Consider the following 17,945-nt stretch of genomic DNA (forward strand, 5'->3'; position numbering starts at 1 on the left):
ACTATAGTGCACTTGACTTGCTCTCCGGGCCCACCGGGAAGGCAGAGATTGTAATGTCAAACACATGAAATGGTTCAAAATGGCAACAGTTTGCCTACACGCGCGTAGGGCAGCTGAATCGGGTGCACCTACCGCCAACAGCCCGTGACAAAAAATAAATAGGCAAACTGACGAATAAAACAACAATAATCGTCCGATGGCATTGAGGAGTGCACCACATCAGTCACTGGCTTCATCAATAAGTGCATTAATGACATCGTCCCCACAGTCTTCCATATTGATCGTCTTCCATATTGGTATTACCAGAGAATTTAAAACCTTGTAATAACATAGTATATGGGATTGATTAAGAAATTTGGCTTAAAAAATGTGATTAATACCATGGTGTTTCTATTCCTCGGATGGGGCCACAGTGTCTCCTGACCCCTCCTGTCTCAGCCTCCAGTATTTATGCTGCAGTAGTTTATGTGTCGGGGGGCTAGGGTCAGTTTGTTATATCTGGAGTACTTCTCCTATATATTTATAACTTTTTTCACATACATTTTATTTTTATTTTCCATCAACTCATCTTCAAAACACTCTCCTGCAACCCGCCTCACCAATTTATATTTATAAAAAAGTATTATTTACCTCAAATCTTTAATCCTCCAAGAAGCTAGCCAGAAACTCCAAGAAGCTAGCCAGAAACTCCAAGAAGCTAGTTCAGAAGCTAGTTCAGAAGCTAGTTCAGAAGCTAGTTCAGAAGCTAGTTCAGAAGCTAGTTCAGAAGCTAGTTCAGAAGCTAGTTCAGAAGCTAGTTCAGAAGCTAGTTCAGAAGCTAGTTCGCTTCTTTACTGGCAAATCGTTAGTATTCAGCTAACCACGGTTTGTGGTCATCAGCTATCCTTTAGCTCGAAAATCTAGCGCCAGTTTTGTACGGCGCAGCGCGGCTCGGAACGGAACATACCGGACCAATTTTTCTCTCCATGTCCCTGGATTTCAACTGCTCTCTGGACATTCATACCCGGATCTCTCAGCTAGCTAGCTGCTATCCGTGTGACTATCGGCTTTCGTCGATTCCGGAGCAAACATCAATTATTCCGGAGCTAGACAGCTCCGTCAATCAATCCTGAGTTCCATCAATCACTCCTGGGCTGCAGTCACCTATCTGGACCCGTTTTACTGCCTACGCGGAGCCCCACCGGGCCTTCACAACTGGACTGCCGACGTTATCTACCCGAAGGAGATCCGGCTGGCTCCTCCGTCGCGACGTTACCTGAACGCCCATCTGCGGCCTGCTAACCGTTAGCTGTCTTACCGGCTGCTATCTGAATAGACAACCGGACAATTTATTTATTTTTATTATTATTATTATGTTTTCTTCTTGGGCCTCTATAACTATATCTATTGTTTTTATTTTTGTTGTTGTTATTGTAATTTGGATTAATCCCCTCTACCACACGGAACCCCAGTTATCTACTGACGGAACGCAAGAGGTGGCTAACAACAGACCCCCATCTTATGCTTGCTTGCTACCGATGGCCTGGCTAGCTGTCTAAATCGTCGTGACTCCCAACCAACCTCTCCACTCACTGGACCCTTTTGATCACTCGACTAAGCATGCCTCTCCTTAATGTCAATATGTCTTGTCCATTGAGGTTCTGGTTAGTGTTTATTGGCTTATTTCACTGTAGAGCCTCTAGTCCTGTTCACTATACCTTAACCAACCTATTAGTTCCACCACCCACACATGCAATGACATCTCCTGGTTTCAATGATGTTTCTAGAGACAATATCTCTCTCTTCATCACTCAATACCAAGGTTTACCTCCACTGTATTCACATCCTACCATACCTTTGTCTGTACATTACACCTTAATGCTATTTTATCGCCCCCAGACACCTCCTTTTACTCTCTGTTCCAGACGTTCTAGACGACCAATTCTTATTGCTTTTAGCCGCACCCTTATCCTACTCCTCCTATGTTCCTCTGGCGATGTAGAGGTGAATCCAGGCCCTGCAGTGCCTAGGTCCACTCCTATTTCCCAGGCGCTCTCTTTTGACGACTTCTGTAACCGTAATAGCCTTGGTTTCATGCATGTTAACATTAGAAGCCTCCCTAAGTTTGTTCTATTCACTGCTTTAGCACACTCTGCCAACCCAGATGTTCCAGCTGTGTCTGAATCCTGGCTTAGGAAGACCACCAAAAATTCCGAAATTTTAATTCCAAACTACAACATTTTCAGACAAGATAGAACTGCCAAAGGGGGCGGTGTTGCAATCTACTGCAAAGATAGCCTGCAGAGTTCTGTCCTACTATCCAGGTCTGTACCCAAACAATTTGAACTTCTACTTTTAAAAATCCACCTCTCTAAAAACAAGTCTCTCACCGTTGCCGCCTGCTATAGACCACCCTCTGCCCCCAGCTGTGCTCTGGACACCATATGTGAACTGATTGCCCCCCATCTATCTTCAGAGCTCGTGCTGCTAGCCGACCTAAACTGGAACATGCTTAACACCCCAGCCATCCTACAATCTAAACTTGATGCCCTCAATCTCACACAAATTATCAATGAACCTACCAGGTACCTCCCCAAAGCCTTAAACACGGGCACCCTCCGATATCATCCTAACCAACTTCCCCTCTAAATACACCTCTGCTGTCTTCAACCAAGATCTCAGCGATCACTGCCTCATTGCCTGCATCCGTAATGGGTCAGCGGTCAAACGACCTCCACTCATCACTGTAAACCGCTCCCTGAAACATTTCAGCGAGCAGGCCTTTCTAATCGACCTGGCCGGGGTATCCTGGAAGGATATTGATCTCATCCCGTCAGTAGAGGATGCCTGGATATTTTTTTAAATGCCTTCCTAACCATCGTAAATAAACATGCCCCATTCAAGAAATGTAGAACCAGGAACAGATATAGCCCTTGGTTCTCCCCAGACCTGACCGCCCTTAACCAACACAAAAACATCCTATGGCGTTCTGCATTAGCATCGAACAGCCCCTGTGATATGCAGCTGTTCAGGGAAGCTAGAAACCGTTATACACAGGCAGTTAGAAAAGCCAAGGCTAGCTTTTTCAAGCAGAAATTTGCTTCCTGCAACACTAACTCAAAGTTCTGTGGAGAATGGAGAATTGAACACCATGGAGAATAAGAACACCTCCCAGCTGCCCACTGCACTGAATATAGGAAACACTGTCACCACTGATAAATCCACCATAATTGAGAATTTCAATAAGCATTTTTTCTACGGCTGGCCATGCTTTCCACCTGGCTACTCCTACCCCGGTCAACAGCATTGCACCCCCAACAGCACTGCACCCCCAACAGCACTGCACCCCCAACAGCAACTCGCCCAAGCCTTCCCCATTTCTCCTTCTCCCAAATCCATTCAGCTGATGTTCTGAAAGAGCTGCAAAATCTGGACCCCTACAAATCAGCCGGGCTAGACAATCTGGACCCTTTCTAAAATTATCTGCCAAAATTGTTGCCACCCCTATTACTAGCCTATTCAACCTCTCTTTCGTGTCGTCTGAGATTCCCAAAGATTGGAAAGCAGCTGCGGTCATCCCCCTCTTCAAAGGGGGGGGGGACACTTGACCCAAACTGCTACAGACCTATATCTATCCTACCATGCCTTTCTAAGGTCTTCGAAAGCCAAGTCAACAAACAGATTACCGACCATTTCGAATCTCACCATACCTTCTCTGCTATGCAATCTGGTTTCAGAGCTGGTCATGGGTGCACCTCAGCCACGCTCAAGGTCCTAAACGATATCTTAACCGCCATCGATAAGAAACATTACTGTGCAGCCGTATTCATTGATCTGGCCAAGGCTTTCGACTCTGTCAATCACCACATCCTCATCAGCAGACTCGACAGCATTGGTTTCTCAAATTATTTCCTCGCCTGATTCACCAACTACTTCTCTGATAGAGTTCAGTGTGTCAAATCGGAGGGTCTGCTGTCCGGACCTCTGGCAGTCTCTATGGGGGTGCCACAGGTTTCAATTCTTGGACCGACTCTCTTCTCTGTGTACATCAATGAGGTCGCTCTTGCTGCTGGTGAGTCTCTGATCCACCTTTACGCAGACGACACCATTCTGTATACTTCCGGCCCTTCTTTGGACACTGTGTTAACAACCCTCCAGGCAAGCTTCAATGCCATACAACTCTCCTTCCGTGGCCTCCCAATTGCTCTTAAATACAAGTAAAACTAAATGCATGCTCTTCAACCGATCGCTACCTGCACCTACCCGCCTGTCCAACATCACTACTCTGGACGGCTCTGACTTAGAATATGTGGACAACTACAAATACTTAGATGTCTGGTTAGACTGTAAACTCTCCTTCCAGACCCATATCAAATAGCTCCAATCCAAAGTTAAATCCTGCTCCAGCAGGTATATCTCTAGTCACCCCCAAAACCAATTCTTTCTTTGGCCGCCTCTCCTTCCAGTTCTCTGCTGCCAATGACTGGAACGAACTACAAAAACCTCTGAAACTGGAAACACTTATCTCCCTCACTAGCTTTAAGCACCAACTGTCAGAGCAGCTCACAGATTACTGCACCTGTACATAGCCCACCTATAATTTAGCCCAAACAACTACCTCTTTCCCAACTGTATTTAATTAATTTATTTATTTTTCTCCTTTGCACCCCATTATTTTTATTTCTACCTTGCACATTCTTCCATTGCAAAACTACCATTCCAGTGTTTTACTTGCTATATTGTATTTACTTTGCCACCATGGCCTTTTTGCCTTTACCTCCCTTCTCACCTCATTTGCTCACATTGTATATAGACTTGTTTATACTGTATTATTTACTGTATGTTTGTTTTACTCCATGTGTAACTCTGTGTCGTATCTGTCGAACTGCTTTGCTTTATCTTGGCCAGGTCACAATTGTAAATGAGAACTTGTTCTCAACTTGCCTACCTGGTTAAATAAAAAAATAAAAAATAAATAAAACATTTATGAACATTTGAACATCTTGGCCATGTTCTGTTATAATCGCCACCCGGCACAGCCAGAAGAGGACTGGCCACCCCACATAGCCTGGTTCCTCTCTAGGTTTCTTCCTTGGTTTTGGCCTTTCTAGGGAGTTTTTCCTAGCCACCGTGCTTCTACACCTGCATTGCTTGCTGTTTGGGGTTTTAGGCTGAGTTTCTGTACAGCACTTTGAGATATCAGCTGATGTACGAAGGGCTATATAAATACATTTGATTTGATATTCCGAGAAAAACGAAACCCTCAGGATGGAATGGAAAATATGACACTGTACAACGTGACGGCCGGGAGTAGGATTGGAGGATTCTAAATGGTTTGCCTTCATTAGACAACTTTGTTACAATATTTCTGTAAATCAGTTATATTTAGTCCCATAGTAATTCATTATAGAGCCATAACTAAATCAACATCTGCATTTTGAAAGAGTATTTTTATAATTATTTTATTAACGAAAGCATAAAGATGCTGATGAAGAAATACAGTACTGTACAGTATATGCTTTTACATTTGGATAATAAAGCATTCGAGGCATTTTGAAGATAGAAGCCACCTGCATTTGTTTATTAGGCTACTGTGCAGTCTGAAAAGTAAACATAGCCTACAATACATACTGCAGTAAACATGGGCAAGTGCCTAATTCCTTACATAAGGGAGAGTCCATGTCCAAACTTTCTAGGTGACCTCAAGTACTCATTAACTGTCTTTAATGCTTTTTTTGTGTTGCATGGGTCATGGACAGAAACATCTGGTAGACCGTATTAATGATAAACACCCGGATACCCTTGCGGTGTCTGGTGAGCAGTTGGTCAAGTTCTGTTGTCAGAAGAGGAATAGAAATGTCAGGGTGAACCGACGACCTGACGAACCCGCCAGATATGTTGACTCTGCCTGTCGGAGGTGGAGGTCCAGAGCTCACAGGTGTGCCTGGCACGGATTGTGACTCCATCTCGCCCTCTTCAACGACTCTCCGCCAATGCCACCTGACTCTCCACAAATGTAGATTTCTATTATTCATGTTGGCCGTTAGGCTAAATGTTTGTTTTTTGTGGAGAAGGTTGAGATCACATCACCAACAAACTATCACCATCCAAACACACCAAAACAGTCGTGAAGAAGGTACGACAAAACCTATTCCCCATCGGGAGACTGAAAATATTTGGCATGGGTCCTCAGATCCTCAAAACGTTCGACAGCTGCACCATCGAGAGCTGGTTGCATCACTGCCTGGTATGGCAACTGCTCGGCCTCCGACGACAAGGCACTACAGAGGGTAGTGTGAACGGCCCAGTACATCACTGGGGCCAAGCTTCCTGCCATCCAGGACATCTATACCAGGTGGTGTCAGAGGAAGGCCCTAAAAATGGTCAAAATACTCCAGCCAACCTAATCATAGACTGTTCTCTCTGGTACAGAACGGCAAGCGGTATCAGAGCGCCAAGTCTAGGACCAAAAGGCTTCTTAACAGCTTCTTCCCCTAAGCCATAAGACTCCTGAACAGCTAATCAAATGGCTACCCAGACTATTTGCATTGTCCCCCCTCTTTTACACCGCTGATACTGTCTGTTATCATCTATGCATAGTCACTTTAATAACTACCTATATATACATATTACCTCAATTACCTCGACTAACCGGTGCTCCCGCACATTGACTCTGTACCGGTACCTATGTATAGCCTCACTACTGTAATTTTACTGCTGCTCTTTAACCTCTTGCTCCTACCTGACACGCAGGCGTCCCATCTAGACATCTGGAAATGCAAATGCGCTACTCTAAATGCTAATAGTAGTAGTTAAAACTCAAACGTTCATTAAAATACACATGCAGGGTATTGAATTAAAGCCACACTCGTTGTGAATCCAGGCAACAAGTCAGATTTTTAAAATGCTTTTCGGCGAAAGCATGAGAAGCTATTATCTGATAGCATGTGTCACCCCAAAAGACCCGCAGGGGACGTAAACAAAATAATTAGCATAGTCGTCGCTACACAAACCGCACAAATAAAATATAAAACATTCATTACCTTTGACCATCTTCTTAGTTGGCACTCCTAGATGTCCCATAATCACTATTGGGTCTTTTTTTAGATTAAATCGGTCCATTATATAGCATAGATATCGATCTATGAAGACTGTGTGATAAACGAAAAAAAATAGCGTCTTATAACGTAACGTCATTTTTTAAAATTAAAAAAGTCGACGATAAACTTTCACAAAACACTTCGAAATACTTTTGTAATGCAACTTTAGGTAATTAGTACACGTTAATAAGCGACCAAATTGATCACAAGGCGATGTATATTCCGTCTGGAAATAATGTCCGGGTAAATCTCAACCAAAATATCCGTTCGGAGACTTGAACAAATGGCTTGTCTCTTCTTCGTTTGACCAAGAAACAAAGCCTAGGCAAATGACAAGACTGTTGACATCGTGTGGAAGCTGTAGGTATTGCAACCTCAGCCCCATTTATTGTGGTTCGCCTTTATCAATGGGTTGAAGTGGCGGATGGATAGATATTTCCATTTTCAGTGATCAGATTTTCCTGCGCTTTTCGATGAAACGCACGTTCTGTTATAGTCACAGCCGTGATTTAACCAGTTTTATAAACGTCTGAGTGTTTTCTATCCACACATACTAATCATATGCATATACTATATTCCTGGCATGAGCAGCAGGGCGCTGAAATGTTGCGCGATTTTTAACAGAATGTTCAAAAAAGTAGGGGGTAGGAGTAACAGGTAAATTTTTTTAAATTTTTTAAAACTTATTTATTAACACTTACTTTTCTTAAAACTGCATTGTTGGTTAAGGGCTTGTAAGTAAGAATTTCACTGTTGTATTCTGCGCATGTGACAAAAATGTTGATCTTAAGTTCAAATCTCGTGCTTCTCTCTGTGGGCTGATATTTCTGTGCAGCAGTCTTGGGAGTATTGTTCGTGTGCGCAGCTTAGAGGGAACATTGGTTATAGGTCAAGTTACTAGATAGATAGATAGGGTGTGTGTGTGTGTGTGTGTGTGTGTGTGTGTGTGTGTGTGTGTGTGTGTGTGTGTGTGGTGTAGGTCTTCCTACCGGTTCTGCAGAGAATTGTGTCGCCTCGGGTCGTCTGTCCTTGAGTCTCTGGAGGAGTTGGACTTGACTGGAGAGCCCTACAAAGAAACAGTCATCAACACACTTACACCACAAACACACCAGGGGTGGGTTCAGTTCGGTTCAATGTTTGCTATGTTGCGTGAAGATTTGCACTGACTGACACGATTCCCCAAAATGGTGCAAACCATTGGTTCAACAGCCTTTGAGGTACGTTTGCTCCCGTTTGGCGAGTGTGGCCTAATCAATATGGATGTGACCATTTCAAATTGCAAAACTCATGGACACCATACACAATCGCTTACTGGGTCACCATAATCAGGTTCTTCAACTGGTCATTCAGAACAGTAGTCTCTGTTGAATTAAATGTTGCATACCCTTCTGTTGTGATGAACGCACCCCCAGCCTTCTACATACAGTCCTGTGCACTCTGGCCAGTCGTACACACACGTGTACTCATGAACACACACAGTTGGCAGAACATGGAGATTGTAAGGGAGTGAGTGATTCCCACTGGGGCCACAAAATGTATGACTAACTCCCTTTGGACAAGTGTCTGCTGAATGACATTTATATCACACACACGCATATATAAAATGTACACTGCTCAAAAAAATAAAGGGAACACTTAAACAACACAATGTAACTCCAAGTCAATCACACTTCTGTGAAGTCAAACTGTCCACTTAGGAAGCAAAACTGATTGAAAATATACATTTCACATGCTGTTGTGCAAATGGAATAGACAACAGGTGGAAATTATAAGCTATTAGCAAGACACCCCCAATAAAGAAGTGGTTCTGCAGGTGGTGATTACGGACCACTTCTCAGTTCCTATGCTTCCTGGCTGATGTTTTGGTCACTTTTGAATGCTGGCGGTGCTTTCACTCTAGTGGTAGCATGAGACGGAGTCTACAACCCACACAAGTGGCTCAGGTAGTGCAGCTCATCCAGGATGGCACATCAATGCGAGATGTGGCAAGAAGGTTTGCTGTGTCTGTCAGCGTAGTGTCCAGAGCATGGAGGCGCTACCAGGAGACAGGCCAGTACATCAGGAGATGTGGAGGAGGCCGTAGGAGACAACCCAGCAGCAGGACTTCTACCTCTGCCTTTGTGCAAGGAGGAGCACTGCCAGAGCCCTGCAAAATGACCTCCAGCAGGCCACAAATGTGCATGTGTCTGCTCAAACAGTCAGAAACAGACTCCATGGGGGTGGTATGAGGGCCCGACGTTCACAGGTGGGGGTTGTGCTTACAGCCCAACACCGTGCAGGACGTTTGGCATTTGCCAGAGAACACAAAGATTGGCAAATTCGCCACTGGCGCCCTGTGCTCTCCACAGATAAAAGCAGGTTCACACTGAGAACATGTGACAGACGTGACAGAGTCTGGAGACGCTGTGGAGAACGTTATACTGCCTTCAACATCCTCCAGCATGACCGGTTTGGCGGTGGGTCAGTCATGGTGTGGCATGGCATTTCTTTGGGTGGCCGCACAGCCCTCCATGTGCTCGCCAGAGGTAGCCTGACTGCCATTAGGTACCGAGATGAGATCCTCAGACCCCTTGTGAGACCATATGCTGGTGCGGTTGGCTCTGGGTTCCTCCTAATGCAAGACAATGCTAGACCTCATGTGGCTGGAGTGTGTCAGCAGTTCCTGCAAGAGGAAGGCATTGATGCTATGGACTGACCTGCCCGTTCCCCAGACCTGAATCCAATTGAGCACATCTGGGACATCATGTCTCGCTCCATCCACCAACGCCATGTTGCACCACAGACTGTCCAGGAGTTGGCGGATGCTTTAGTCCAGGTCTGGGAGGAGATCCCTCAGGAGACCATCCACCACCTCATCAGGAGCATGACCAGGCATTGTAGGGAGGTCAATAGAGGCACGTGGAGGCCACACACACTACTGAGCCTCATTTTGACTTGTTTTAAGGACATTACATCAAAGTTGGATCAGCCTGTAGTGTGGTTTTCCACTTTAATTTTGAGTGTGACTCCAAATCCAGACCTCCATGGGTTGATACATTTGATTTCCATTGATCATTTTTGTGTGATTTTGTTGGCAGCACATTCAACTATGTAAAGAAAAAAGTATTTAATAAGAATATTTCATTCACTCAGATCTAGGATGTGTTATTTTAATGTTCCCTTTATTTTTTTGAGCAGTGTATGTACGCATGACTAACTCCCTTTGGACAAGTGTCTGCTGAATGGCATTTATATCACACACACACACACGCACACAAATACATGTAACACACTTACCTCTCTGGTGACACGGCGCTCAATGTAAGCCATGAACTGGGAACTGAGGCTGATTGTTTCTGCTACTTCTCCTCCTCCTCCTCCTCTCCTATACAACTGGGCCTCCTCCTCCTCTCCTGTACAACTGTCTATAAAGTCAATCTGCTCCAGCTCTGCCTCTACTACAGACAGACAGATGGATAGACAGACAAGACAGAAAGGCAGATTACACACAAGTTCAGAGTAAAAAGAAGCAAGATGTAGAATATACACTAAACAAAAATATAAATTAAACAATGAAGATTTGAGTTACAGTTCAGCAGTCAATTGAAATCAATTATTTAGGCCCTGATTTGTGGATTTCACGACCGGGAATGCAGATATGCATCTGTTGGTCACAGATAGCTTACAAAAAAAAGGTAGGGGCGTGGATCAGAAAACCAGTCAGTATCTGGTGTGACCACCATTTTCCTCATGCAGCGTAACAAATCTCCTTCACATAGAGTGGATCAGTCTGTTGATTGTGGCCTGTGGAATGTTGTCCCACTCCTATTCAGTTGCTGTGTGAAGTTGCTGGATGTTGGCGGGAACTGGAACACACTGTCGTACACGTTGATCCAGAGCATAACATGTCTGGTGAGTATGCATTCCGTGGAAGAACTGGGACATTTTCAGTTTCCAGTAATTGTGTACAGATCCTTGCAACATGTGGCCGTGCAATATCATGCTGAAACATGAGATGAATGGGCCTCAGGATTTCGTCATGGTACCTCTGTGCATTCAAATTGCCATCGATAAAATGTAATTGTGTTCGTTTGTCCGTAGCTTATGACTACCCATACCATAACCCCACCATGGGGCACTCTGTTCACAACGTTGACATCAGCAAACAGCTCGCCCACAAGACACCATACACACATATGCCACTCGTACAGTTGAAACCGGGATTCTGCCTGTTCAGGGGCCGAATGACAGATTGTTACCTAATCAGCTCATGGATTCGATCTTGCAACCTTTCGGTTACTTGTCCAACGCTCTAACCACTAGGCTACCTGCCGCCTTTTACGCAGTGTCATATGCCAAACAGTCTGGCATGAGAAGGAGTCTCAGGGAGTGAAATGCTAACACAAACAGACTGGTACCCAGGCTAGAATACAAGTGAATAAAACTCTAAATACAGTACATGACACTACAGTTCACACACACAAACAGACATGCGTTGATTCTCACATGTGCCGTTGGTAACAGGATGGGAGCCAGACGTCCTGTGCTCCTCCCTCTCCCTCCGCTGTCTCTGTTCTTTGGTGATCTCTGCCACACGCAGTGGCAGGTCCGACAACTCATCCGTGGGCTGTAGGGATGAAAGAGAAAATAGTTAGGAGTGAAAGAAACACATGGAGAAATTAGCTTCTACATACGTGTGAAATATGGCACTAACTTGCAATCATAGAACCTGTGCGACTGCCCTTCATTGACATTAGGAATGTCCCCGACTAACAAAAATCATCTGTTCTTTCGACCAATCGATTGGTCAACATTTGTAAACGTGTGTATGTTTTCATATATAGACACACCCTATGTGTTTTAATAAAATAAACTATACAGTGGCTCTTCCTTGAAAAAGTTGCGTCACACTGCAGCACAGCTTGCAGGATGCTGCGGTATGGTAGAGCACGTTACAGTGCACAATGTCATAGTATTATATTGTCAGCCATTGTTGCCGTTAATACCGTTAATGCTCATAGAAACCACCTATGAGGGAGTCTTTATGAAGCTTGCAGGCCAGACGTTTTGATCGCTGTAGCCCTATCTGAAAGAGCATAACAAGTGAATTCATTTTGTTGACATGAAGCAACCATAGCCTCAGCTACTATCGCACAGAGAACTACATCTTAAAACATGCCATTCTGTTAGTTTTGAAAAAAATTGTCTTAGTATCTTGTACATTTTTATGACCTTCCTAAACAAAATATGAACGGATTTCTTTGTGATTGTGTATATTAAACTGATTTATTAGACTGGCGGCTATTGGCAGGCTACTCGTTGAGTCCCAACTATTCTACTGCATGGAGCTTTGAGGATGAAATGCTCACTACGTTTTTGTCTTTCGTGATATTTCTCTTAACGTAGGCCTACTGCTAGAGTGTAAAATACACATATTTGGGTTAATTCAGGGCCAGGCGGTTTCAAGATTTTTATTGAAATGACATGGAGCTGTCGGACTAAGAGACATGTTTTTATTGATCCTTTATTTAACAAGGCACGTCAGTTAAGAACAAATGCTTATTTTTACAAAGACGGCCTGGGAACAGTGGGTTAACTGTGGTCCTTCTGTAGCTCAGTTGGTAGAGCATGGCGCTTGTAACGCCAGGGTAGTGGGTTCGATCCCCGGGACCACCCATACGTAGAATGTATGCACACATGACTGTAAGTCGCTTTGGATAAAAGCGTCTGCTAAATGGCATATATTATTATTATATATTAACTGCCTTGTTCAGGGGCAGAATGACAGATTTTTTACCTTGTCGGCTGAGGGATTCGATCTTGTAATCTGTCATTTTAACCGGTACATAAATTACCTTCAGATGAGTCCCGTGACACCTGCCGCCCCAGGTAGCCTAGTTTACATAAGTATTCAGACCCTTTGCTATGAGATTTGAAATTGAGCTCAGGTGCATCCTGTTTCCATTGATCATCCTTGAGATATTTCTACAACTTGGAGTCCACCTGTGGTAAATTAAATTAAATTGGACATGGTTTGGAAAGGCACACACCTGTCTATATAAGGTCCCACAGTTGACAGTGCATGTCAGAACAAAAACAAGCCATGAGATCAAAGTAATTGTCAGTTGAGCTCCGAGACAGGATTGTGTCGAGGCATAGATCTGGGGAAGGGTACAAAAACATTTCTGCAGCATTGAAGGTTCCCAAGAACACAGTGGACTCCATCATTCTTAAATGGAATACGTTTGGAACCACCAAGACTCTTTCTAGAGGTGGCTGCCCTGCCAAACCCGAGCAATCTGGGGAAAAGGGCCTTGGTCAGGGAGGTGACCAAGAAGCCAATGGTCACTCTGACAGAGCTCCAGGGTTCCTCTGTGGAGATGGTTGTCCTTCTGGAAGGTTCTCCCATCTCTGCAGCACTCCACCAATCAGGCTGTTATGGTAGAGTGGCCAGACAGCAGCCACTCTTCAGTAAAAGGCACATAACAGCCCGCTTGGAGTTTGCCAAAAGGCACCTAAAGACTCTCAGACCACGAGAAACAAGATTATCTGGTTTGATGAACCCAAGATTGAACTTTTTGTTGGCATTCAGGCCAGTCACATCTGGAGGAAACCTGGCACCCTCCCTACAGCGGAGCAAGGTGGTAACAGCATCATGCTGTTGGGATGTTTTTCAGCGGCAGGGACTGGGAGACTAATCACGATCGAGAGAAAGATGAACGGAGCAAAGTACATGGAGATCCTAGATGAAAACCTGCTCCAGATCACTCAGGACCTCAGACTGGGGCAAAGGTTCACCTTCCAACAGGACAACAACCCTAAGCACACAGCCAAGACAACACAGGAGTGGCTTCTGGACAAGTACCTGAATGTCCTCGATTGGCCGGAGCCTGGACCTAAACCTGATAGAAGTTTAAGAGAGACCTGAAAATAGCTGTGCAGCGACGCTCCACATCCAAGTTTTGCATTTGCCTTTATTAGGGATCCCTATTAGCTGCTGCCAAGGCTCCTCTTCCTGAGGTCCAAATACATTGAGGCATTTACATCAGACATAAAAGATAAAATAGCACATCATAAACATTATTAAACCACTAAATATCTACAATACCACCATACAACAATATTACAACGTACATGTGAAGAGTACGTGTGCTAGTGTGTGTGTCTTTTTACAGAGCGAGCTGTTCCATAAGGTGTAGTTTTAACTGCTTTTAGTGTGCGTGTCTTTTTACAGAGCACGCTGTTCCATAAGGTGTAGTTTTAACTGTTTTTAGTGTGCGTCTTTTTACAGAGAACGCTGTTCCATAAGGTGTAGTTTTAACTGTTTTTAGTGTGCGTCTTTTTACAGAGCACGCTGTTCCATAAGGTGTAGTTTTAACTGTTTTTAGTGTGCTAGTGTGTGTGTCTTCTTACACAGCTCGCTGTTCCATAAGGTGTAGTTTTAACTGTTTTTAAATCTGATTCTACTGCTTTGCATCAGTAACTTGATGTGGAATAGAGTTCCATGTAGTCATGGCTCTATGTAGTACTGGGTGCCTCCCATAGTCTGTCCTGGACTTGGGGACTGTGGAGAGACCTCTGGTGGCATGTCTTGTGGGGTATGCATGGGTGTCTGAGCTGTGTGCTAGTTGTTTAAAACAGACAGGTCGGTACATTCAGCTTCAACACTGCTTACAAAAAACAAGTAGTGATGAAGTCAATCTCTTCCACTTTGAGCCAGGAGAGATTGACATGCATGTCATTGATGTTAGCTCCCCGTGTACATTTAAGGGTCCGCCATGTTGCTCTTTTCTAGACCAACTGTAATTTGCCGAAAGTATGTCCCTCTTTGTGGCACTTGACCATATGTCTGGGCCAGGTGTGACAATGCTAGGGCCTATAGGACTTGTTTTGTTGATGCAATGTCAAGAAAACAACGCAGTGCTTTATTACGGACATACCTTTCCCCATCTTAGCTTCCGTTGCATCAATATGTTTTGACCATGACAGTTTACAATCCAGGGTTATTCCAAGCAGTTTAGTCACCTCAACTTGCTCAATTGCCACATTAGCCAATTAGTTGAGGTTTCTGGTTTAGTGAATGGTTTGTCACAAATACAATACTTTTTGAAATATTTAGTACTAGCTTATTAATTGCCACCCATTCTAAAACTGAATGCAGCTCTTTAAGTGTGGCAGTGGTAGCTGATGTGTAAAATGTTGAGTCATCAGCATACATAGACACAGGCTTTACTCAGTGCCATCATTGTAAGGCCCAAGTTATGTTCTTGTTTTGACAAAGTCATTTCTTAAGATAATTATTGATTTAATGTGATTAGTTATTCATTTACATCCGTCTCTTATATTAAAGCGGAACTGACAGCGTTTTAACTACATTGCACAAATAAAAACAGACAATCACAATATCTGTCAAAAATATAAAATCCCCAGTTTATGCTACAAAACCAACTTGAGGTTTTAAAAAAATAACATATTTGACTCAACGTTCCATGACGTACACTAAGGCATTATTGTCAGAATAGATGGGATGCAGTTCAATGCATGAATAATATAATTCAACAATACATTTCATGGTAGTCCAAATAATATTTCTATCAGGTTGTAATTCACAGCTGGCCTGGTACATGGTTTACTGCCTCCATTCTGGATGCACTATTTCAGTTTCGATTTACTCAATATTCTGACAAAAACGCGCACATGTGACTAAGGATGGGAATGTCAATACAATCAGCATAGCAATGATCACAAGTCAGTTATAACGTGACTAATAGGCTAGCATATCTATTTACATAACAAGCTAAAAACACAGAGCCTAACGTTAGATGCACTACATACAATAGTAAGTATTTGGTGAATAACAAAAGTTTCTCAATACTTTGTTATATACCCTTTGTTGGCAATGACAAGAGGTCAAACATTTTCTGTAAGTCTTCACAAGGTTTTCACACACTGTTGCTGGTATGTTGGCCCATTCCTCCATGCAGATCTTCTCTCTGATGTTTTGGTTCTGTTGCTGGGCAACACGGACTTTCAACTCCCTCCAAAGATTTTCTATGGGGTTGAGATCTGGAGACTGGCTAGGCCACTCCAGGACCTTGAAATGCTTCTTACGAAGCCACTCCTTCGTTGCCCGTGCGGTGTGTTTGGGATCATTGTCATGCTGAAAGACCCAGCCACGTTTCATCTTCAATGTCCTTGCTGATGGAAGGAGGTTTTCACTCAAAATCTCACGATACATGGCCCCATTCATTCTTTCCTTTACACGGATCAGTCGTCCTGGTCCCTTTGCAGAAAAACAGCCCCAAAGCATGATGTTTCCACCCCCATGCTTCACAGTAGGTATGGTGTTCTTTGGATGCAACTCAGCATTCTTTGTCCTCCAAACACGACGAGTTGATTTTTTACCACAAAGTTATATTTTGGTTTCATCTGACCATATGACATTCTCCCAATCTTCTTCTGGATCATCCAAATGCTCTCTAGCAAACTTCAGACGGGCCTGGACATGTACTGGCTTAAGCAGGGGGACACGTCTGGCACTGCAGGATTTGAGTCCCTGGCAGCGTAGTATGTTACTGATGGTAGGCTTTGTTACTTTGGTCCCAGCTCTCTGCAGGTCATTCACTAGGTCCCTTACTCACCGTTCTTGTGATCATTTTGAGCATCTTACCTCAGTGACTGACCATCTTGTGTGTGTGTGTGTGTGTGTGTGTGTCTCACCTCGTTGCCTGACCATCTCTTGTCTCCACTGTCCACGCTGTTGAAGCCAGAGTCCAACGCTCCGTACGGCCGGCCAGGGTACAGCTCCTCCACACTAAGAGTACAGAAGATAAGACCAACTTTAAGACAAGACCTGGGTCAAAACACAATGTCAAATGCATTCAAAGGTTGGTTTCATTATTTAAGCCCTGCATAAAACACATCAATAAACAATTACAGTATACATATCTACAGTATACACATATCAATTACACAATACGAAAAGCAAACACACCAAAACACAAGCGTATGAAAACAAAGCAATTTAGTGAGTTGAAGAACAACGGAAGTGTAAACGCCAAGCTAAATGAAGGAAGAACTTTACCCAGGTACGGAGTGTGTCTAGGAGGAGTGGACTTGTCTCTCTGTAATAGTATGTGGGCGGGGCCTGCATCTATATGTGAGGAAGGGTGTGTGTCTAGGAGGAGTGGATATGTCTCTCTGTAATAGTATGGGGACAGGGCCTGCATCTATATGTGAGGAAGGGTGTGTGTCTAGGAGGAGTGGACTTGTCTCTCTGTAACAGTATGGGGACGGGGCCTGCATCTATATGTGAGGAAGGGTGTGTGTCTAGGAGTTGTGGATATGTCTCTCTGTAACAGTATGGGGACAGGGCCTGCATCTATATGTGAGGAAGGTGTGTGTCTAGGAGGAGTGGATATGTCTCTCTGTAATAGTATGGGGACGGGGCCTGCATCTATATGTGAGGAAGGGTGTGTGTCTAGGAGGAGTGGATATGTCTCTCTGTAATCAGTATGGGGACGGTATGGGGGGGCCTGCATCTATATGTGAGGAAGGGTGTGTGTCTAGGAGGAGTGGATATGTCTCTCTGTAACAGTATGGGGACGGGGCCTGCATCTATATGTGAGGAAGGGTGTGTGTCTAGGAGGAGTGGATATGTCTCTCTGTAATAGTATGGGGACGGGGCCTGCATCTATATGTGAGGAAGGGTGTGTGTCTAGGAGGAGTGGATATGTCTCTCTGTAATAGTATGGGGACGGGGCCTGCATCTATATGTGAGGAAGGGTGTGTGTCTAGGAGGAGTGGATATGTCTCTCTGTAATAGTATGGGGACGGGGCCTGCATCTATATGTGAGGAAGGGTGTGTGTCTAGGAGGAGTGGATATG

General features: G+C 44.1%; 1 protein-coding gene across 9 annotated transcripts in view; it reads right to left on the reverse strand.

The window, feature by feature from the left end:
• Positions 1 to 17,945, reverse strand: part of LOC118365913 (DISP complex protein LRCH3-like) — a 103,445-nt gene that overhangs the window by 39,120 nt on the left and 46,380 nt on the right. For all 9 annotated transcript variants that reach the window (XM_052491688.1, XM_052491691.1, XM_052491693.1 and 6 more), the window contains exons 7-10: positions 16,779 to 16,872; positions 11,565 to 11,685; positions 10,356 to 10,516; positions 8,069 to 8,145 (exon numbers count right to left, since the gene is read on the reverse strand). In XM_052491688.1, coding sequence (XP_052347648.1) covers positions 8,069 to 8,145; positions 10,356 to 10,516; positions 11,565 to 11,685; positions 16,779 to 16,872 — 453 coding nt within the window. The remainder of the gene's footprint in view (positions 1 to 8,068; positions 8,146 to 10,355; positions 10,517 to 11,564; positions 11,686 to 16,778; positions 16,873 to 17,945) is intronic.

Source organism: Oncorhynchus keta, chromosome 33 (assembly GCF_023373465.1).
Source record: "Oncorhynchus keta strain PuntledgeMale-10-30-2019 chromosome 33, Oket_V2, whole genome shotgun sequence".
Classification (NCBI taxonomy): Eukaryota; Metazoa; Chordata; class Actinopteri; order Salmoniformes; family Salmonidae; genus Oncorhynchus; species Oncorhynchus keta.